The 21849-nt window shown below is 32.6% G+C and overlaps 10 protein-coding genes across 10 annotated transcripts; 5 read left to right on the top strand and 5 right to left on the bottom strand.

The window, feature by feature from the left end:
- Positions 1-27: 27 nt before the first annotated feature.
- Positions 28-2931, bottom strand: PPL_09191 (WD40 repeat domain-containing protein; the record flags this gene model as incomplete). Its single annotated transcript, XM_020579988.1, has 5 exons — positions 28-291; positions 314-1188; positions 1267-1432; positions 1519-2270; positions 2913-2931. The coding sequence occupies 5 exons, from the start codon at positions 2929-2931 to the stop codon at positions 28-30; spliced, it is 2076 nt and encodes a 691-aa protein (XP_020430663.1).
- A 100-nt stretch (positions 2932-3031) lies between these two features.
- PPL_09190 (uncharacterized protein) lies at positions 3032-3548 on the top strand (the record flags this gene model as incomplete). The annotated part of the gene is made up of 2 exons (XM_020579987.1): positions 3032-3365; positions 3439-3548. 2 exons carry the CDS (start codon positions 3032-3034, stop codon positions 3546-3548), a joined length of 444 nt encoding a protein of 147 aa, XP_020430662.1.
- A 124-nt stretch (positions 3549-3672) lies between these two features.
- PPL_09189 (uncharacterized protein) lies at positions 3673-6007 on the bottom strand (the record flags this gene model as incomplete). The annotated part of the gene is made up of 7 exons (XM_020579986.1): positions 3673-4429; positions 4536-4620; positions 4694-4813; positions 4885-5049; positions 5116-5245; positions 5438-5712; positions 5893-6007. 7 exons carry the CDS (start codon positions 6005-6007, stop codon positions 3673-3675), a joined length of 1647 nt encoding a protein of 548 aa, XP_020430661.1.
- Positions 6008-7628: 1621 nt separating this feature from the next.
- On the top strand, positions 7629-8457 carry PPL_09188 (nucleoside deaminase; the record flags this gene model as incomplete). The annotated part of the gene is made up of 2 exons (XM_020579985.1): positions 7629-8028; positions 8114-8457. 2 exons carry the CDS (start codon positions 7629-7631, stop codon positions 8455-8457), a joined length of 744 nt encoding a protein of 247 aa, XP_020430660.1.
- Positions 8458-8637: 180 nt separating this feature from the next.
- Positions 8638-10694, bottom strand: PPL_09187 (uncharacterized protein; the record flags this gene model as incomplete). Its single annotated transcript, XM_020579984.1, has 6 exons — positions 8638-8757; positions 8829-9104; positions 9183-9350; positions 9423-10160; positions 10233-10422; positions 10525-10694. The coding sequence occupies 6 exons, from the start codon at positions 10692-10694 to the stop codon at positions 8638-8640; spliced, it is 1662 nt and encodes a 553-aa protein (XP_020430659.1).
- Positions 10695-11478: 784 nt separating this feature from the next.
- PPL_09186 (uncharacterized protein) lies at positions 11479-12245 on the top strand (the record flags this gene model as incomplete). The annotated part of the gene is made up of 2 exons (XM_020579983.1): positions 11479-11524; positions 11959-12245. 2 exons carry the CDS (start codon positions 11479-11481, stop codon positions 12243-12245), a joined length of 333 nt encoding a protein of 110 aa, XP_020430658.1.
- A 116-nt stretch (positions 12246-12361) lies between these two features.
- On the bottom strand, positions 12362-12784 carry PPL_09185 (EVE domain-containing protein; the record flags this gene model as incomplete). Its single annotated transcript, XM_020579982.1, has 1 exon — positions 12362-12784. One exon carries the CDS (start codon positions 12782-12784, stop codon positions 12362-12364), a length of 423 nt encoding a protein of 140 aa, XP_020430657.1.
- Positions 12785-13087: 303 nt separating this feature from the next.
- On the bottom strand, positions 13088-15186 carry PPL_09184 (putative acyl-CoA oxidase; the record flags this gene model as incomplete). Its single annotated transcript, XM_020579981.1, has 2 exons — positions 13088-13290; positions 13380-15186. The coding sequence occupies 2 exons, from the start codon at positions 15184-15186 to the stop codon at positions 13088-13090; spliced, it is 2010 nt and encodes a 669-aa protein (XP_020430656.1).
- A 406-nt stretch (positions 15187-15592) lies between these two features.
- PPL_09183 (uncharacterized protein) lies at positions 15593-19118 on the top strand (the record flags this gene model as incomplete). The annotated part of the gene is made up of 6 exons (XM_020579980.1): positions 15593-15600; positions 17148-17177; positions 17226-17460; positions 17594-18180; positions 18285-18510; positions 18870-19118. 6 exons carry the CDS (start codon positions 15593-15595, stop codon positions 19116-19118), a joined length of 1335 nt encoding a protein of 444 aa, XP_020430655.1.
- Positions 19119-19563: 445 nt separating this feature from the next.
- On the top strand, positions 19564-21589 carry PPL_09182 (uncharacterized protein; the record flags this gene model as incomplete). The annotated part of the gene is made up of 3 exons (XM_020579979.1): positions 19564-19913; positions 20076-20668; positions 21561-21589. The coding sequence occupies 3 exons, from the start codon at positions 19564-19566 to the stop codon at positions 21587-21589; spliced, it is 972 nt and encodes a 323-aa protein (XP_020430654.1).
- Between the last annotated feature and the right edge of the window lie 260 nt (positions 21590-21849).

Genomic DNA, 21849 nt, shown 5'->3' with positions numbered 1-21849 from the left:
ATATTTTATATATGTAATGAATATTATTTATTCGTCGTCGTCTTCATTTTCTACTTCCTCTTCTTGATCTTCTTCTTCTTCTTCTTCTTCTTGATCTTCCATTTCATCGTCTATTTCTTCATCTTCATCCTCTTGTAAAACTTTCTTCTCTTGGTTGTTATCCAAATTAATGATTGCAACAGTATTCTTTACATTGACTCTGTGCCATCTTCCAAATCTATGTTCTTGTCCGATTGCGGCAAATAATAAAGTTCCGTCTTTGTTAAATGTCATATCATTGATAAATCCATCCTATATTTAGATAACAATTAACAATTAATAAACTTTTATCTAAAATTAAATGTTCAAACTCGATACATACGATATTGATTGTATTAACTTCTTTCAATTTATCACCAAAAACTCCCCATAATCTAATTCTACCGTCACATGAACCCGATGATATGATGTCGGCAAACTTGACACAAGCAATCGATGATACCCATGGTAACGATGATTTTGGATGTACATTGTTCTGGATATGTGTTGGGTTACGCTTGACTACGTTCCACAGCTGGACGGATCCGTCGTCGGACGCCGACACGAAACGATCCTCGGCCAACAACGCTACCTTGTCGATCGATTGTTTGTGGCCACGGAAGATCAACTGAGTCTCCTCTGGAATCTTCCAGATTCTCAAGGTACGATCGCTACCCGAAGTGATACAACGCTCACGAGTCAGTGCATCGATCGATGTGATTGGATTCTGATGTCCGTAACGAGCATCGACAAACGCCATCTGACTGAGATCCCAGATTCTCAAGGTACGATCGTACGATCCCGAGTACAGGGTGTATGTTCCCTTTCTGAATGCCAGTGCCGATACAATGTCTTTGTGGCCACGGAATGTCTCTACAATACGATGATTGTCTTCGGTGTCCCAAACCTTGATGACTTTCTCCTCACCACCGGTAACCAGATACTTTCCGTCGAATGACAATGCCATTGCCAAAATTCTACCTGTATAACTATTTGTCTCCTTGTCTTTCTCTAGCTTCTTAGTAGTGTTTTCGTTACCTTTACCATCTTCAGTGGCGGTACTGCCGTTCTCCTTTTGTTCTTTTTGTTGTTGTTTTACTAATTCTCTATGTTTTCTTGAATTGATAAATGCTTTAATCTTAAATAACTTTTCTTTTGTACTTAAATCCCCTGTGTTTATAATAAATGATCAATTAGTAATTTGTTTGTATCAATAATGGTATCTACTCCATCGCTATGTTTACATACACTTAATGATTGCATCTCTTGATGCACTATATAAATATTTCTCATCGTCACTTAAAACGATGCATGTAATTGGTTGATTGTGTCCTTTTAGGAAGGTGATATTCTTGTCGGTTATATTTAATTCAGAGATGTGTCCTTTTAATTCTCTTTGATATTTATATGACTGCTTAATCTAATAACAAGTAACAACAATCAAATGTATTAATAATCTAATAGTTTTGTTTTTCAAATGATATTATTTTTAATAGTTACTCTATCTTGATGTACATCGTCTAGATCAGCCAATTCACCTTTGACAGCTGACAACTTTCTTAAATATTCTTTAGCAATTCTAATTCTCTTTTCATCTGCAGTTTCTTCTTCTTCGTAGATTGGTACATTCACTCTCTTTCTCTTTCCATTTTGATTCTCCTCCTCTTCGTCGTCTTCATCTTCACCATCTTCATCACCATCTTCATCACCATCTTCATCTCCATCTCCATCTTCGTCTTCATCTCCATTGTCTTCTTCATCATCACTATCATGAGTGCTGTAACCATTTGAAGTTTGAATTGATTGATCATCTTCTTCTTCCTCTTGTGAACCGTTATCATCATCTTCTTCTTCATCTTGTGAGGGGTTGTCGTCATCTTTATAATAATCGTCATCTTCGTCATCTTCTTCCTCTTTTCTAATTGGTCTACGTTGATTTCCATTGGCTCCACCTCTACTTCCACCTCTGGCTCCACCTCTAGCTCCACCGCCTCTTGAGAATCCACCTCTGTTTCCACCTCTGGCTCCACCGCCACCTCTTGAGAATCCACCTCTACTTCCTCCTCTAGTGACAGCACCGCTCGAACCACCTCTGTTTCCACCTCTGGCTCCACCACCACCACCACCTCTTGAGAATCCACCTCTACTTCCACCTCTGGTGATGTTGCCATTAGCACCACCTCTGCTTCCACCTCTGGCTCCACCACCACCTCTTGGCTTGGCAACTCTATTTCCAGTTCCAGGTGCACTACCTGGTTTCACAAAAAAGCTATCCATCAATCAATAGATCTGATCTAATACTATATCAATTAATCGATGAATATTAAAATATAATTATTATTTTAATAAAAAAAAATTACAAAATAAATAAAAAGACAAATCGTTCGTTTTTTCATTAAAAAAAAAAATTCAAAAAATAAATCAATATTTTTTTAAAAAAAAAAAACTAAATTCAAAAAAAAAATTTAAAAAAAATGATTAGACTCATATTATTTTTTTGTTATGTAGTACTACATAATATGAAACTTTATTTTGAATGACATAATATTCCTATGTAGATGGATTATAGCAGTCACTTTTGTTTGATCAGACATCGTCTCAAGTGATTTTTCTTCAAAAAAAATTGGAAAACAAAAACTAGAAAAAAAAATATAAATAAATTTCTTAAATTATTTATTTATATTTTGTTGATATAATGATCACGTCATCTTGTTTACCAAAAAAAAACCAATTAATTAATAAACATATTAACTATAAAATACATATGTATACTTTCTTGGGAAACAAAAGTTGTAATTTTTCGTGATTCATTAAAATAATCATGACGTTGGGAAAGAAGAAGAAAAAAAAGTTTGTTTGAATTTTTTTTTTGAAAATTATTTTAAAAAGATAACATAGTTCACAACCTTTCATTTTTTTTAATTATTTTCATTTTAAAATACAAATACGATTAAATTTAACAACTTATAATATTACATTTATAATATATATACTATACATACAGATATAAAAAATGGCAAGACGTGGAGCATCATCATCTAGATCATCACCAAAGGCACCAACTACTACCACTGCCTCTAAACCAACACCAGCACCAACCAACACTCACAACTCTGCACCACACCAACCAGCACCAGTTGTAGTTCAAGGTCCAGGTATCCTCTCAACTATGGCTTCTTCAATGGCCGGTGCTGTCGCCGGTAACGTCATCGGTCACGCTTTGGTCGGTGGTGTCAGCTCAATGATGGGTGGTAACGAACCAGCCGCCACTCAAATCCCAGAAGTCAACAATAACCAAAACATGCAATTGGCCAACGAAAACAACCAATGCAATACTATTTATAAGTGTATGTATAAATATTGAACAAACAAAGATAAGCAAACAAAACTAACAAATCATAATTTACAATACAAAAATAGCTTTCATGACCTGTTTAGAGAAGAACTCAAATGATCTCGCTTCATGTCAATGGGTATACGACTCATACATTCAATGTAAATCAGGAAACAATGGAGAGAAATTCTATTAAATAAAATAATTTATAAATATCATATATACTTTAATTAATAATTAACAAATATATATTTAAATTATAAATCTCTCATTCTATCTTTGATCAATTTTTTTTTATTTTTTTTATTTAAATCATTAATCTAAGTTGTTGAATATATGAATAGCTGATTCTTATTACTTAGTGCTGTTGATCCGTTGGCATGCGATATACAGTTGATCATGGAGTTGAGATGGTCTTTAATTGTAAGTTTGTCAACACCCATCGAACTTGATGATGAGTGATTTCTTTGTTGTTGTTGTTGATTGTGATTATTACTATTTACAAAAGGTGAACTATTGATGTGATTGTTGGAGATGTTCGACCAGTTACGAACTGGTATATGATTGAATTGATTGTAGATATCGATTTGTATTGGCTCAAAGAGATAGCCACTGTTCATTAGAGCGGAGGGTGGTAACGGTGGCGATGGTAAAGGTTGTGAAGATGATGAATTCGATGGCATTGGTAATATATTGTTATTTGATTGTTTTAACCATTGTTGTTGTTGTTGTTGTTGTTGTTGCAGTAGTTGTTGCTCGAGTATCAGTGGAGGTGGTGATTGTAAAGTAAATGGATTGTTTGTAAAATAGTTGCTACTACTACTGTTACCGATACTATCATTATCATCGTCATATTCATTTACGATGGAAGAAGGTGAAGTTGTGGTGGAAGATGAAAAGCTAAACATCTGGTGTGAATGTTGATCTACTAGTTGATCGTCAAATATCATTGATTGTTGTAACGCCGACGAATAGTGCAATGGATGAGGATATGGTAATGCTTCAAAACTAAATGAATCAGAGGTAAATGGATTCCAAACCAATGATTTATTATCATATGAACCTGTTATTATTTCACTAGTGTGTTGTTAAAGTAATATTTTAATAACTAATCTAATCTAAACTAAAATAAATGTTATACTTACTTATTATTTATAAATGTACGAAAGAAGAGGAATCATACATATCGTATAGCTTTGCTAATAAATACTCTTGATTATATAGATTATAAGTGGCCAATGGTTTACTCTCCATATTTATATCCCAAACTATTATTGTACAATATTAATATAATATTAGTTATTTTGTTTTATAAACTAGATACTGGTATCGTAAACATACTTATTAAAGATTCAAGATTTCTAGTAACGAAATATCTACCATCCTTGTTAAACTTTAAATCTAATATCGAATTTAAATATTGTGAGAATATAGATTGATTATTCTGTTTCGATTCATAAACTATAGTATTGGGAACATGTTAATAGGTAAACATATTGAAAACAATCATTAGTTAATAAGTAGATAGTTACTCTTTGAATGACCATTACAAAGTGCAGATATTCTCATATCACATAGTTTTACAGTTCCATTGCTCGTACCATAGATGAGTGAATTACATTGTAGAGGATGAAATTCGGTTACTCTTATAATCTCTGTTAACATTTGAATATTAGATGGTTTTAAATCGATAATATCTTGAAATAATAATAATAGTATTAGTAATTATGTATATGTAAATGATTGGAATGTAGGATAGTTACTATAACATTGTTGACCTATATTTAAATCCCACAGATAAACTCTAAATTCATCCGAGGAGAGAAATGTTTGACAGTCACTGTTGATACTGATAGAGTTTAAATTGAATATCTCTTCATGTTCATATGATTTCTTTAGTGTAAATTTGTATTGATTGTTATGATTGTTTATAATTCTCATTGGTATTTGGTGTATGCCGATGTCGGAAGAACCACTCAAACTAAAGTCATGTGTGAATCGCCAGAGTTTAGAGGAACTGACACTCGTCGACAAGAACAAGAGATGTGAACACGCCATGCTATTACACCAACGTATCTGAATCACACCTGACTCGTGTGCTTGATAGTAAAATAGAATATCAAAGGTAGACAGTGATGTCGATGTCGATGTCGTTGTCGATGATTGTAGTTGTAGCTGATGTTGTAGTTGTTGTTGTATATGTAATTGATCAACTTGTTGTTCCGATCTATCTAACATCATATCAATATCATTGTTAACAATACCGGATGGTGACGACAACGACGATATATTATCGTTATCCATTATAAACATGTCGTCTACATCGATGTTGTTGTTGGTATCATCACTGTAGTTATCATCTATTAGCATGATGTTGATGTTATCGGATGTGTTGCTCCTTCTTCTTAGGATTCTCTTGCGATTCATCGATTCGTTTGTGCCAGCAGTTATATCGTGTCTTTTGAGCGAGCCTGACGATGTTGACGACGAAAGTGATATCGGTAGAGATCCCGACGATCCAATTAGAGATCGACTATTACCACCACCACTCGATTTCACCATAATAGCAATCGATCCATTGCTATATCCAACAGCAAGATATCTTCCACTACTATCAAACTCCAAAGTCGATATTTGTAACATTTGATGATTCATTTTTCGAGCTAACCAATTAACTAACTAACTAACTAATTGATGTCAACTACTACTCTACTCTACTCTGTTCTGCTCTACTCTACGCTACACACTTCTCTTATCTTCCTTCTCACTTCCTAGCAGACCCAATCCAACGAAATCAAACTTCCACAAAGTAACTCCCTTCTTATAAATATCTTTATTTTTATTTCTTCCTCTCTTTTTTTCTCTTTATCCTATTTAATTCATATATTTTATATATCTTTATCACTCTTTATCTCTTTTCAAGTTAAAATTATTTAATTTAGTTTTGAAATAAAAAAATTAAAAAAAAGATCACATATTATTATTTAATAAACTCCAACAAAAAAAAAAACACATTATTAAATTAAATATTTTTTAAAAGTTCATTGACAGTTGTGTAGTTGTAGTATTGTTTATCATAATTTCATTTTAATTATTTGTGTTGCGTTTATCATAAAAATTGATAGTAATAATAATTTTTTTATTATATTTTTTAAACAATCAACATAAATAAATAAATAACAAAAAATAAAAATAAAATAAATAAATCAATTAAAAGTAATATATTATTATTTAGCTTTTCAAAAGATATCTCACTATTTATATAAATATGGAACATTTAAAGGATTTTAGTGCAAGGATAAGGGTAAGGTAGGGAACAATAAGGAATCCTAGATTAACACTGGGATGGGGGAGATATTGCCAATAGTGAATCATCAGTTCAAAGAGAGAGCTCTCTTACTTTAATGATTAAAGTGTAAATCAAAAAAAAAAAAAAAACCGAACGAAAAAAATAAAACAATTATTTACCATTTTTCTTTGCAGAGAATCCAAATTAATAATTATCGGGGTCATCAGGTTTGTGCTTTTTTAGTTGTTTTATTTCATCTCCTTCGATCATGACACCCCTCCACTGCCGTTGTTCCAAACAATATTTGTTGTTACCTATGCAAACTTATGATATTTTTTTTTTTTTTTTTTATAACAAATTTATATAATTGGTTGATCTTTTTAATTCAAAAAAAAAAAAAGAAATTATTCTTCTCTCTCGGTATCAGGATTTTTGTTAATAATTAATATGAGTGAAGGGTAAAAAAGTTTGCTTGAACCGAAAGAATTGCATTATAGCTGTGAGAGGAGAAAGAGACCTGACTTGTCATATGGAATGTTGTTTTGCTTAAATATTAATTTCAAGAGTTGGGGGAAGTATCTAACCACCAAAACAGTACTCAAATAACTCTTTGTATTTAAAATACCACTACTTTTTGATTTACCCATTATTCTCCTTTTGGGTGTGTTTATTGTTGCCTGCAATGATTTAGATTTTCGTGTTGATTTATAAATTATACGTATTATTATTATTTATTTAATTGTGTTTTTAATTTTTAATTTTATTATCAATTGACAATCATGATTTCCATCGATTTAAATAGACGGTAACCATTGCTTAGAATTTCAGTCATTCAACTCACTCATCCCTTAAACATTCACAAATAATTTCTATTTTATCTATTTGTTTAGATTTCTAATAGAATTATATATAATCTTTATTTATATACAATTTTTTTTCTAAAACAACAGTTCTTCAAATAACATTTGATATTAAACTCTCACAAAAATGAAATCATCAATTATCTATTTCATTGGTTTAGTTGCTGTTGTTGTTACAATCGCTTCTGCTTGCAGTACCGATCCATACAATTTGGGACCAGTCCCACCCATTCTCACCGCTGACGACCTCTCTGCCGAAGAGCTTGCCTTCCACACCAACATGATGAATCTTACCATTCAAGTCACCAAGCAATACAACACCACAGTTCTCTTCTCTGCTTTGATCGCCCACAAGAACGGTTCAATTCTCTGCACCGGTATCAACAAACAAAAGGACGGTCTCCACCTCCACTCTGAAATGGTTGCCATCATGAACTGTACCGATAAGCTCAGGGCATTGGGTGTCAAGCCAAATTTCAGCGACTACTATTTATACTCAACTGGTGAATCATGTTCCATGTGTACAGGTAAATAATTACCACACTTTTAAATGTTAATTACTCCTTTCATTTTTTTCTAATATTATTTCTAAATTTTTATCAATTTCTAAAGGTGCTATGTCATGGACTGGTTTCTCTAAGAATATCTTTGCTTCATCCAATAGACACTTGTATTGCGAAAAATGTTTGGGAGAGCAATTGTTACCATCCAACTTGATTGCCTATGCCAACGGTTGGAACCAAACTTCCTTGAGAATCATTGGTGGTATTCTTTCAAACTACACCGATAATCAACTCTTCAAGAGCTACTGTAACAATGCTTCATCACCATACAGAGTCGAACCAAAGTGCAATGCTGACTACAGCCCAACCTGCAAGGCCAACTCTGCCACCTCCTCCGTTGCTTCATTCGGTTTGGTTTCATTGGTTGCCGGTGTCATTTCTTTATTAATCTAAATTTAATTTAAAGTAAATGATTTCATATATAAATATTTAAATATTGATAATATATTTTTATTTTTAAATTATATAGTTTTATAAATAAATATTATTATTATAATTTCTTTATTCATATCTTATTTTAAAATTAAAAACAAAAAAAAATAACTCTTTCTTACAAACAATTTGATTTTAAAGTTAATTATCACATGATGGACCTGTTGAACCAGCAAAACATGAACAACTTAGAATATATCCATTTTCATTGATTTTAGCAACACCATTAAAACATGAACCAGTTACACCTATTGCTTTATACTATTATAATATTTGATTACTATTAATTAAAAATAAAAAATAATAAAGATTTGATTTCTTTTTAAACTTACATAGGAAAATGATTGTTCATCAAAAACAGTTACATAATATGGGTTTTGTTCAGATGGAATTGTAATGTTCGCAGTGTTTACACCTTGAATCGATTCAGAGTAGAAAGTATATGAATCTGTTTCACTGGAAACAGAGTTGGTGAATACACCTCCCAACAATTGTTTGGGATACTGCAAGAAATATGCACCACCAGCATAGTTACCAGCAGTGTTTCTATCAAAGACAGATTTATAAAAATTAACTAATAATGGACCGTAGCTTGATTCGAACATATTCTTGAATAAAAAAGTATAATATTAAAGTTAACAATCAAACGTAGATATATATAGTTACTTAACTCCTGCTCTACTTACAATTGCACCTCCATTTGAAACAGCGGTATTATCTGTTAGTATTGAACTAATAATGTTAACTTCGGTATAGTCTGATGATCTATAAGATACAAAAATACCACCACCATGATTGGCAGAGTTGTTTTTGAATACACAGTTTATCAAGTAGAGTGATGTTTCAATGGTATACTATTATATATAAAAAAGAGATATAATTGACATATTAATATTATAAAGATAATAGAGTTTAACTCTACATACAATGGCACCACCAGAACCGTCGGCACTGTTTTGATTGAAGGTTGTGTTGGAAATGGCTATTTGTCCTGGATTTTCACCAGCTACATATACAGCTCCTCCGACTCCACCATTCAAAGCTTGATTACCTTTGAAGCTTGAAACATCAATGGTCATGTTCACTCCATATATGGCGCCACCATAATAGCCGTTATTACTTTGGAAGGTAGAACCGTAGACTTTGATACCGCTCAAAGCATAGAGTGCACCACCTACATATGAACAGCGGTTTTTAGTGAATGAGGAGTTGACAGCATCCATCGAGTAGATACTAGCGACAGCACCTCCGTTATAAGCATAGTTGCCAGTAAAGGTGGAGTTGATCAAGTTTGCAGTTGAAGAGTAGATAGCACCACCATTGGTTCTGTAGATACTGTTATTATAGTAGTTCGATTGCAGTGATATAAGCAATCCGAATGGTGCAAAAACTACACCTCCTCCGGCTTGTGCAATGTTACCAACGAATGTACTATTGATAACGTAGACTCTGGCGAAAGAACAGCTTGCAAATCCACCATAATCACCGGCATAACTACCGTTACCAGTTACATTCAAGAGATAGAGATTAGAGTATAAAGGACTAGTTGAATTACCAAGAATCTCGATACTACCTCCATTATATGTAGCAGATCCGCTAATAGATAAACTATCAAACAAAATGTTTAATGGATTATCTCCAGAATCGATTGAAATGAATTGTGTCTATTAATATATTATATATAAATTAGTTGTTTTTACAATCAAAACTAATGAAACAAATTCATGATTGCTTACAGATTTACATTGGAATTCGACTAGACCACCGTAACCAATAAAAGAAAGAGAGCCAGAGAGTGGTGGTGCACCTACATTTCCTGGACAGTCACTTTGTCCATAAGATCCTGCCGGAATCAAAACTTGGTAGGATTGAGTTGGTTGCGCTTGACGAGAGAATGCTGTTATACAATCAGCTATAGATGGACATCTATAAATGATCGGTAAATTAAAAAAAAAAAAACAAATTTAATTTTCATGAAACCAAAGTTTTAAATTTATCGTTCCAAAGAAGAACTTTGAAGAAACTTACGTATAACCAGTGGGTGTAGGTTTGCATGTCGTAAAAATTATATTAAGTGTACATTGGGTGACTGAATTGGCATTGAACTTCTCATTTATCTCTTGTTTAACAGAGGCAATGCTCATACCATTGATTGTTGCAATAGAAATTACAACTAGTAAAATTGTATGTAATATCATTTTATTATTTTTAGATAAGATAATCTTATCCTATCTTTACTTATTGGAATGTTTTTGTTTAAAAAAACATTATTTATTTTTTATTTATTATTGTAAGATATTACTTTGTTTTTTATGCCCAAAACCGAAAATATCTTTGTAAAATTTTTAATCCTTCCTTTGTGTAAATCAAAGGTAGGATTTAAATCAAAAATGGTTCTTTAAGATTAATATAAGCTTATATTAACAAACTTCTAAAGAATATTGCACAGAGAATTCATAGCCAAAGTTTGTTTAATCTTAAGATTTTATTTTAATCGAAAAAGTGTAACCAAATGATATTTTTCATTTATCTAACTTTGGGCATCACCATAATATGAATATCTTTGGATTTTAAAAGAATAATAAAAATAAGTGCTCTTTTTTTTTTTGCAAACATATTTAGTTTTGAATAGCATTCAATGCCTTTTTTTTTTAAATCTATTTTGGTTGAACAACTTTTATTTAACAATGAATAATCAAACAGATATAATATAAATAGAGCTCTATTTATTAAAATAATAATAATTTTAACTTTTTGAGTTGATTTTAATTTAATCCTATGAAAGAACAAATCAAAAAGTCTAATTTAATTTTTGTAATTTGCACAAGTGAATCGATTCTTTTAACACTGTGAAATAAATGTGGTGTTTATTTTAAACAATAAACAGAGAAATGACATTCATTGCAGATGAAAACAATGTTTAGCATACATTATTGTAATAAATATAAAATTTTAAGAATCATACTTTTTTAAAACAAATGGATGAAATTAGTTAGGTGTTGTTCAGTAAGATTTATTTGCAAAGATTGTAAATAACCTCACATATCAATGTTTCTCAATATTATTGTCAAGTTCGTTGAACAAATAGAAAATGTTATGAATCACCATTTAATTTAGTATTTGATGATTATATTTTATAGGTTAAAATAAATTAAATTAAAAATATTTAAAAGTAATAGCTATAAATAAGAAGTTGTTCATTCACTGACATTCATATCATTCCTCAAGAAATATATTAGTATATATCTAACTAAAAATGCAATATTCAAAGGTATTTGCTATTCTCTCTGTTTTAGTGTTGGCTGTCACACTTGTGCAATCGCTTGAAGAAGCTAAGAAAGGACCATTGCAAATTAGCTTGGTAGAAGGAGGTCCCATTAGAAACAAGGGATCATTTACCAATAGAAATGCTGTCACCAATGAAGTTGCTCTCTTGCAATTTAACTTGATCTTTAGAAATAGACTTACTGATATCACCAACAGCGCTGGAAGAACGTACGCCAATTAGAATCGATAACCAGGTACTACCAGTAACTGGGTTCTTCAATCTCCAAGCACAAATCAACGGTATCAATGGTGCCTCCACTGTTTCCGCAGTCTTGGTCAGTCCAACCTGTCAACCAAACAGAGACAAATCAGAGCAACAACAAATTGAAAACGAAAGAAAAAACGTCATTCGTAAGGTTAAGGATGCTATGAACAAATCATATGATACCGGTAAAATATACACTGTTCAATGCCACTATTAAACTCTCATATGAAACAAACAAACATAATCATGTTAAATTAATTTCAATAAAATAATTAGCTGTTAATTTAATATCATAAGTCAATATATACAAATATTTTATTATTATTATTATAATTAACTTGTCATTTTAGAATGAATAAGTTCAAAGTCATCTTGTGAAATTTCAAATAGACCATTTCTAAAAATCATTCCCCATTTGTCTTGACGATCTTTGGTGAATGATAGTAGAGGTAGAAGCGGTCTAATAGGAGTAGGTGTAGATGGGACATAGTTTACATTTCTTCTAAATGGAACGAAGCTCTCAGACATTCGGAAAGAATAGATTTCTTCATCTGCCATCTGACCTATTGATGTAAAACTCTTTATTTCTTTTGACTTGATATCCATCGATTCTCTAGGAGAATAATATACCAGCCAATCGCCGCATTTCATTTTTGGTAAAGGTGATCTCTTACCGTGACAAACCTGACAGAATCCTCCACTAACACCTAAATTTACATGTTGTTTGGAAACAACAGCTATCCAATATTTAACCATAAAATTTATACAAATAGAAATCTATTTTCTTTAAAAATTAATACTTTTCTTTCAATAATATTATCTATTTAAAAAAAAGATATATATGTATCTTTTGTTTTAATTTTTAATGACCATTGTGTGTTTTATTTCCAAGAAAAATAATTGGATTGATTAAGAAAGGTCTGAAATAAAAAAAGTCTGAAACTAATAATAAATTAATTTAATATATTTAGTATTTTATTTAATATATTTATCTTTTTTAAATATTTTAGATTTAATGAATTGTATACAATTTGGGTTTATATTATTATTATTATTTTTCTAATAGTTCTTTGGATCAGAGAAATGAGCTACATAGTCACCAGCAATCGGAGCACTAATAAGATGTTCTGGAATATCGAATGCATTGACCAATGGGAGTGCATGCTCTCTTAAAGCACCACAAACCTTATTGATTGCATTCTCAATAGCTTGTGCCTTGACTGGTGCAAAATATTTATTTGAAAGGAACCATCCCATATCACCTGATTATTATTCGATAAATGAATGAATATTAATATTTGATTGACTCTTCTTTTGAACTATTATTATTATTAGTTGATCAACTACTTACCTTCAATTTTAGTTAAAGCAAATAAAATACATAATAAACTCAAGATTGGTTTGATACCTTCGTCAGACTTTTGAATTTCCTCTAGGAATTTCTCGATGGTGACACGCTCAACGTATGAGATGGCAAGTTTGTGAACGAGATCCAAGCAGGAATTCCATGCTTTAGCACCGGACATCTTTTCATTCTTGACTTTGGTACGTAGCGATTTAACGAGTTGACGCAACAGCTTGAACTCACGGTAGATGAATGCATCCAATAGCATCTCGGCGTCGAGCAAATGCGACTCGGTGTGCAATCGCTTGACAAAGAAGTTTTTGTTACGCAAAAAGATACCGATGTGTCCTTTGGAGTAGGTGTAGCTCAGCATTCCAGTGATTGCTTTGGTGCCGGTGAAATACGATTTGAACTCGACCAGCAGTGCCTTGGCAACCGCTTGCATCAAGACGGTGTTGTCTCCCTCGTAGGTGAGATCGACATCGGCGTCGGACTTGTAGATTCCGATACGCGAACTCGCCGCGAAACCAAATCCACCGCATGCCTCACGACAGATCTGAAGAGTGTCGGAACGATGCCAGGTCGACGCCGCTTTGAATCCACACGCCAAGAGGAAGACGTCACGCGCGTCTTTCTCGGTACGGTTGGAGAATCTAGAGATGACGTAGTGCACACTGATCTGGTAGGCATAGGTGGCCGCTATCAAAGGGAAGAGACGACGTTGATGCGAGAGATAATCGATGAGCAACTCCTCGGGATTACCGAATTGACGACGTTGCAAAGCGTAGCGAACAGCAATGGTGAGACCGAGCTTCGATGCATTCAACGCCATCGAGGAGACAGTGACTCTACCACCGATCAACGCTTCCAACATTGAGTTCTGACGGACATTCGGATTCTTTATCATTGTTGTGTATTCTCCCTTTTTGTTGACATCACCGAAACGGTTCAAGAGATTGTCGTATGGGATTCTGACGCGGTTGAACCAGATACGACCGTTGTCGACACCGTTAAGACCCATCTTTGGTCCGCAGTCGGCGCATGTCACGCCAGCCAGAGTTTGGCCAGTCTTTGGATCACGAATTTGCACGAGGAACGGATGCAGTCCGTGATTCTCGCCTTTGACAACCAGGTTGGCAAAGACAGTGGCGTAAGTACCGTGTTGTCCGGCGTTACCGATCCACATCTTCTGAGCAGAGTCGTTCGGAGTGTGAATGACAAACTCACGAGTGGAATGGTCGTACTCTGCCAGTGTTTCGACACCCTTGACATTGCTACCGTGACCGAGTTCGGTCAGGGCGAAACAACCGAGGATATTAAGACAATCGGTGTCTTGGTAGTACTTCTTATGCTTGTCTGTACCGAGGAATACAATCGATCCGGCAAACAAACCCCATTGCACCGACGACTTGACGGCCAACGACATGTCGGAGAGAACCAACGACTCTTGGAAAGCAACGAATCGCTTGAATTGCTCAGCGACTTCACCCATCTTTAGAATACCGAGTGATGCGACCATCTTCAAACGCTTCAGAGTCAAATCACGTTGCTCCGGTACATTGGCATAGGGATGTGGTCTGAAGATTGGATCTTTCATCAACTCGTACAACTTTTGTTTGGTTTCACGTACCTGCTCCTCTGGTTTTGGATGTCCGAGCAACACTTCCTTCAACTTGTCGACCTTGTCGGCATCGAGCACAGGCAAACGCCAATCGGCAGTGGCTGCAGTTCTAACCGATTGAATTAGCGATGCAGTATCATTCGATTCCAAATGACATGATAATGTTTGTAATCTTTCAAGTGCACTGTCCATCACTTTCTATATCTATATTTATAATCTAAATATTTATTTATCTATAATATCTATCACATTTTTAAATTAGTCATAATATAATTTTATTATTCTCCAACTTCATTAATGTTGGAAAATGTCATTGAATATTTTATTTTTTCGTCTGACTCGAAATGACATACCTGGTTGTTGTTTTTTTTTTAGAAGTTTTGTACAATTTTAAATTCAAACAAACAATATTGTTACAATAATATTATATTTTATTATATTACTTAAGCAATAGTTTGAAAAGAGAAATAGACAATGCGTTGAAAACTAATTGTGAATTTATTTTTTTTTATTATTATTAAAAATAGTGGTTATTATCCTTTTTTTTATCTGTATATAAATAAATATTTTCAATGATGATTTTATTTAATTTAAAAAAATGTGTGTGTATTATGTGTATGATGTATACTCTCTTAAATAAAAATGATATGATATATATAATATTGGTATAATAAAAAAAAATTAATATTGGATAGGAATTGAGATCAAGTTGATGCCTAGGAAGCTGTCAAATTTCAATCGATATTTAATTATTTATTGTCAAATTTCAAACTCTGGTATCGTTTATAAAGCCACTTTTCTCGAAAAAAAAAAATAAATGATTACATTTATTTCTATATATAGCAATCAAGGAAATTTAGTTTTTTACAAAAAAAAAAAAAAATTTTAAAAAAATTTACAAAAATTGTGGATCTACATTATTTGTCTCGACAATTGTTGTCTTTGGAATGAACTTATTTGTAATATCATGATGAGAAATATATTATTAAACTTGTTTTGAAGTTCAAATAAGTCAAATCATTTTGTTAGATAGTATTGTGGTGTGAGACAATGTTGTAAAAAAAATAAATAGAAAAATAATAATAATAGTTGGTTGATTGATTGATATTGTATGTATCAAATTGTTGTCATATGAATGAATTCACTTTAAGTTTCGGGCTGTAACTCATTTACAGTGAGCAAGTTTGAGTTTATTAACTGCTGCGCCAACTAAACATGAGGTTTAAGTTTAAAATTCGAAAAAAATGGGTTGATTATCAAATAAAGAGATAGAGAAATGAAAATTAGTTGTAATTTATCAAAGAATATTCAATATATTTTACATAATTTATAGTTTAATAATGTTAATACAAGAAATCTAAAAAAAACAGAAAAAATAGAAAAAAGCTCAATTTTTTTAGATATTTAAAAATATCACAGATACACTGGTAATGAGTTGACAACTTATTATTTGTTTGAAACCTTTGTAATTAAATTAAAGAGATGATGATATCATCAAATTGCAGGGAAAAAAGGCGTTGGCGTTAATGTGTTCTTTGCATTTATAGTTGAGCGTAATGTGGATAATATTAAACAAAACAGGTGCTAGGATATGAGCCAAGGGAACGCAAATTTATATTGCTAGAAAAATCATGCAAAACAAGATGATAATCAGAGGCAAAGGTGGGTGTTTCTCAAAGCAAGTAGGTAAAACCTTTGATTTCCGCAAAATATCAAGATTTTCAAACTCCAAAATATCTAAAATCAATTTAAAATCAAGGTGTGTGAATCTTTCACACAAGAATATTATTTAAATGCATTTCCAATGATTTTATAGACATTTGATGATTCTATTCTAATTGTTTGATAATTGGTAGATCTATCACCGACTACCCCCTCCCTCTCACTCTTTGGCATGACAAAAATCCATCGTAATTACTGTTCTTTGCTTTTGCTTTGCTTTTGCTTTGCTTTGCTTTGCACAGCTTTGCTCTTAACTAAAAGTAACCAATATTTTATCTAATAAATCTAATTAACAACAATAACAACAACAATAATAATCTATTAAATCTATTTTTTTTTTTGTTTTTCTTTTCTTTGTATATTCTTATTATAAGTTGTTTTGTTTATTGTTAGTTAGTTATTTATCTATAAAAATCTATATTTTATTTTAGCGCTCATACTAAAATGATTAATGTTTGGTTGTTAATAGTTAATTTAGTTTAAATTAGTTAGTAAATTAGTTAGATTAGAATGATGATAAATAAAAGTAATATTGTTAGTAACAACAATAGCAATAACAATAATGGTTTACGTTTTGACAATAGCAATACAAAGTTGAAGCAATTTATCATTACAAAGATCATTAATGAATCTTATCTCTATCAATTCAATGAGAATGATCTACAATACTTAATGTTATTGTTTATTGATCTTAGTGATGATGAAATATTAAATTCAATAGATTTATTACATTATTTAATAATGGTAAGGAAGAACATGTTCTTTTATTTTATTTTATTTTATTTTTTTGGTGATCCAACCAACCAACCAACTAAGACTAGTTAGATAATAATTTAATATTAATATTAATTTTGTTTTTTTAAAATTTTAATAATAGTTTATTGAATTACAAGTTGATAATTGGAATTTTAAGAGTAAATTACAAGAGTGTATTTCCGGTTATCTAAATAGATTCCATCAAAAGTATTATAACGATAGGAATGTCTATAATTTTGAAATCAGAATAAGGCTGATTAAGAGTCTCAATCAGATATTGTTGGTCAGTGGTGGAGTAGGTACTCGTATCATTAATTCGCTATTATGTTTTTGTTCCAATTCCATACTACGATCGATTCTCCTTAGTTGTCTCTACTACTTCTTGCCAGAGAAAAACCCTCTAAACAATGAAGCTCAACTCGCCAACACCACCATCCCAGCAATAAGCTCAACGACATTCGACCACATTCCAACCTACATCGAAGTCTACAAGACTATAAACACTCTATTCGGTATAGAATCAGAGTGTATCAATATAATAAATAATAATAATAATATCAACAGCAATAACAACAATAGCAATCAAAATAATAACAATCAACATCCAATTCCAATTTTAATTAAAATATATCTTACACTTTCCATCATTGATAATAATCCCAATGCAATAAAATTAATCAATAGTAATATATTTCAAATAATATTCGAGTAAGTATAATATTATAAATATATATATAATTAAAATTTAACTAAAGTTAATTAAATTATTAATAAATCATTCCTTTTTATTAATTTCTTTTCTTTTTTTTCAGATTCTTAATTAAATGTATAGAGAATAATATATATATTGGTAACTCATTAAAGACACTATTGTTGATAAAGAATAGTTTTGTTATTAATGATAGAAATATTGGTATGGTTCGTGATAGTCTTCCAAACAATGTTGGCTATCTAATTATCGTTATTGACTTGTTTGGTTCGCTGCTTACCGATGAGAGTGTCGCTGCTATTTTCAAATCGCTAAGCGACAAGTCAAAGGTTAGATTTGCAAAGCATCTACCTCTCGACAAGCTAATGTCTAGCCAACTGGTTGACACCATCAGCAGCAGCATTTCATTTGGCAACCTAAAGTCTTTGATGCTGCTCGATGTCTTCCTGGAGCGAGCCAATCGAATTCCCGATAGTATCTACCGGTGGCTTGCCAGTGACCAATGTCCATTCCGTCCGTTCGAGTCCGACGAGCTGAAACACCAAGATGAAATCCTTACAATTATCAAACTACTCTTGCATCTCTACGAGCTCGATAAACAGCAGCACAAGTTTATCATTGGTACTTTCTTTGTGACGCTTATACATGCCGCTCAAATCGGTGCGAAACTCATCGTTTCTCTAACTAGCAAGTATCTCACCGAGTACAAATCTCTGTTTCTGGAGTTGTCGCTGCAGTGTTTGTCAAGTGCTGCTTACGATGCTTATTGGTTGGCAGTTGCACCGCTGCTATCTCAAAGCCAGGTGGAGCGTCGCATTCAGGCACTTCTGGAAACCGCTCCGCAAAGTGCATATCATTTCCTTCAAAACTCAATTTTTCCAAACGAATCGTTCAAATTCCTTTTGGACAACATCAACTTCTCACCTGCTGCCAGTGATGGCGAGAAACTAATTACCGTTTGCATCGATGTCTTCAAGACAAACATGCCAAACGACGAGCAAATTAAATACTTTCTCGATAAACTCTTCAGAGAGATGTATGAAACTGTATATACTGTCAATAGTGACTTCTCAAATAACCGCAACCAACAAATTGCATATCTGCTTGACACTGTACATAAATCCGACAAGCTGTACATCCGACAACTACTTGACAATCAACTGCTGAAGCATCAAGTTACCAACATTCTCTACCAGACTCCAATGAAAAACATTGATATTCTGAAGCATTTTCCACACTACCAAAATGAATACCAAGTGGATCCGCGCAGTTTAGCCGAAACCAAGTCAATTGAACATCCGTTGTTCTTGGTGGATGGCGATAACAATGTAAGATCGTTCCTCTTCACCAACGTACTGAGGTTTTTGATAATGGACAAAACAATGTCGACCAGGTGGAAAGTCGACTTGGCAACAGTCTCCAAACAATTTCACAGGATTTGTTCGACGATCATGTCAAACTATCCAATCAAATCATTGAAGATCTTCAATGAGATGACTCACATTGGTTCGCAATACTGTCTGTTCAAGAATCCACCACTTCATTTGGTGGATGATCAAATTGTCTTTATTCCCAACTACCTTCTTACCGCCTGCATTGAGAATCTTCAATCGCTCACTCAAACATTCTCTGTTATCGCATCGCCAAACTACACGATTCACCTCCTCAACGCCAAGAATCTCAGACACATAACTTTCCGTGGTCGACTACAAATGAACGAATACTACCCAGAGTATTTTAACTATATAAAATCAACAAACCTCATCTCCGCTGTACAAGTCTCAAACGAAACGATAGAGATCATCGACAACTCCACAGACAACACCAAGCATGGAAACAACTACTCCAAGAGCTACTATCTAAATATATATTTACAACACTATTGTAACAACAGCAACAATACAATGGAATCGATTGTATTCAAAGTTAAAGGAGGTTTACATCAACATCAAGTATGCGTTTCAATATTGAATCAATTTAAGCAGTGTAATCCGAACATCGATGTTAAGATATCACTCGGTGATTTGGCTCCTGAGCCAACTAATGGAAACCTCACTGTTATCCCATGGTCTGCCAGTGATCTTTCATTAGTAACCGATTTGAAACTCAACTTGTACGCATCCAAGGAGCAACCAGGTCTGCAAAACATCAGACAGCTTTCAAAGCTCAACAAAATCGTTCTCAAATTCGATGGCTTTGAAAAGGATAGAGATCTTATTGCACTTCAACCAGAGATTCAACAACTTCTCAATCAAGGAACCGTCAGAACCGTTAGTTTCCACATGGAACTTGGTGATTCGACGGCTTCAGGAAACCAAAATCACTCTGCTACTATCCAGTCGACTGGCAACATCAATAGTCTGTCTCACCTCAATTCAAAGCTTGAGCAACTGTTTGATTTGATAAGGGATCACAACGATACCGTTCATTGCCTGAAGTTGAAAGTGGTGCTTAATAACTACAAAGATCTTCACTTGCTAAAGGATAGTAACAACGAACTGAACAAACAGATCAACAGCATCTTCAGGGTGGTCGGAGTTCAGCGTGATTTCAAATCGATCCAACAGATAAAGGTGGCAATCTACATGCCTGACAACAGAATGATCGGTGGAAACACAGCACACAACAGACATCTCGCTCCGATCGTTCTGAAGGCACCGCTCATCAACCGACAGCTCATCTCCAGAGTCTTTATTTTCTGCAAGCCATTCGGACCGATTGACAAGTCACCATACTCTGATTACCTTACATTCACAAGAGAATAGTTCATTTTAATTATCACTAATTTTTGTATCTCTTCTTAACATGTTCAAGATAAATATATAGATCGAATCATAAATAAATAAAAAACATAAAAAAAAAAAAACATATAAACAAACCAAATATGGCAACAAACTGTATTTTATTTGGTTTACATACCATCATCAAACACCACCAAAACCAATTTCTCAACAAAATTTTTTTTTAATAATTATTGTTGTTGGTTTGTGAATGGTTATAAATCAACGATCAACTTAATCATTCCACACGACACCTATGGATTAGGAAAAAATTAATTGAAAACAAAACTGTGTAAGATTTTTACAATATTCGAATTTTTTTTGTTTTTTTTTTTAATTTTTAATTTTTTTTATTTTGATTGACACTTGCTTGATTGGTGTGATGAATGACGGCAACAACATGATTATATGATGCATAGAAAAAATTAATAAATAAATGATTTTTTTTTTTTTTTATGATTCGATTACACAAATGAATGAATGGGGTGACATCCACATTGGTAAAAGAACTTAAATTAATTTACTTTGTTCTTTATCTTTTAAGATAAATAATAATATATTATAATAAATACACACACAAATAGTTATTTATATATTAGATATACATTGTAAAAGTAGGATATTCTAAGATCATCTAAAATCTAATCATTTCAAAATTGTTAATTTGCACCTTTCAATTCTATCTTAAAAGAAAAAAAAAAAAAAAACATTTCATTCATCTTTATCTTTATCTTTATTATAATGATTTTCCAATAGATTTTAAAATATCCAAATCGAAGTTGACTTCACCACCACTATAGTTATAGGTCATAGTCTTAGTCATAGTCATAAACAAACCAAACCACCACACATCAAATTAAATAATAATTAATTTTCATTGCACATATA

Source organism: Heterostelium album, assembly GCF_000004825.1.
Source record: "Heterostelium album PN500 unplaced genomic scaffold PPL_scaffold9, whole genome shotgun sequence".
Taxonomy (NCBI): domain Eukaryota; phylum Evosea; class Eumycetozoa; order Acytosteliales; family Acytosteliaceae; genus Heterostelium; species Heterostelium album.
Note: the sequence above shows the minus strand (reverse complement) of the source record. Positions and strands in the feature narration are given on the sequence as shown.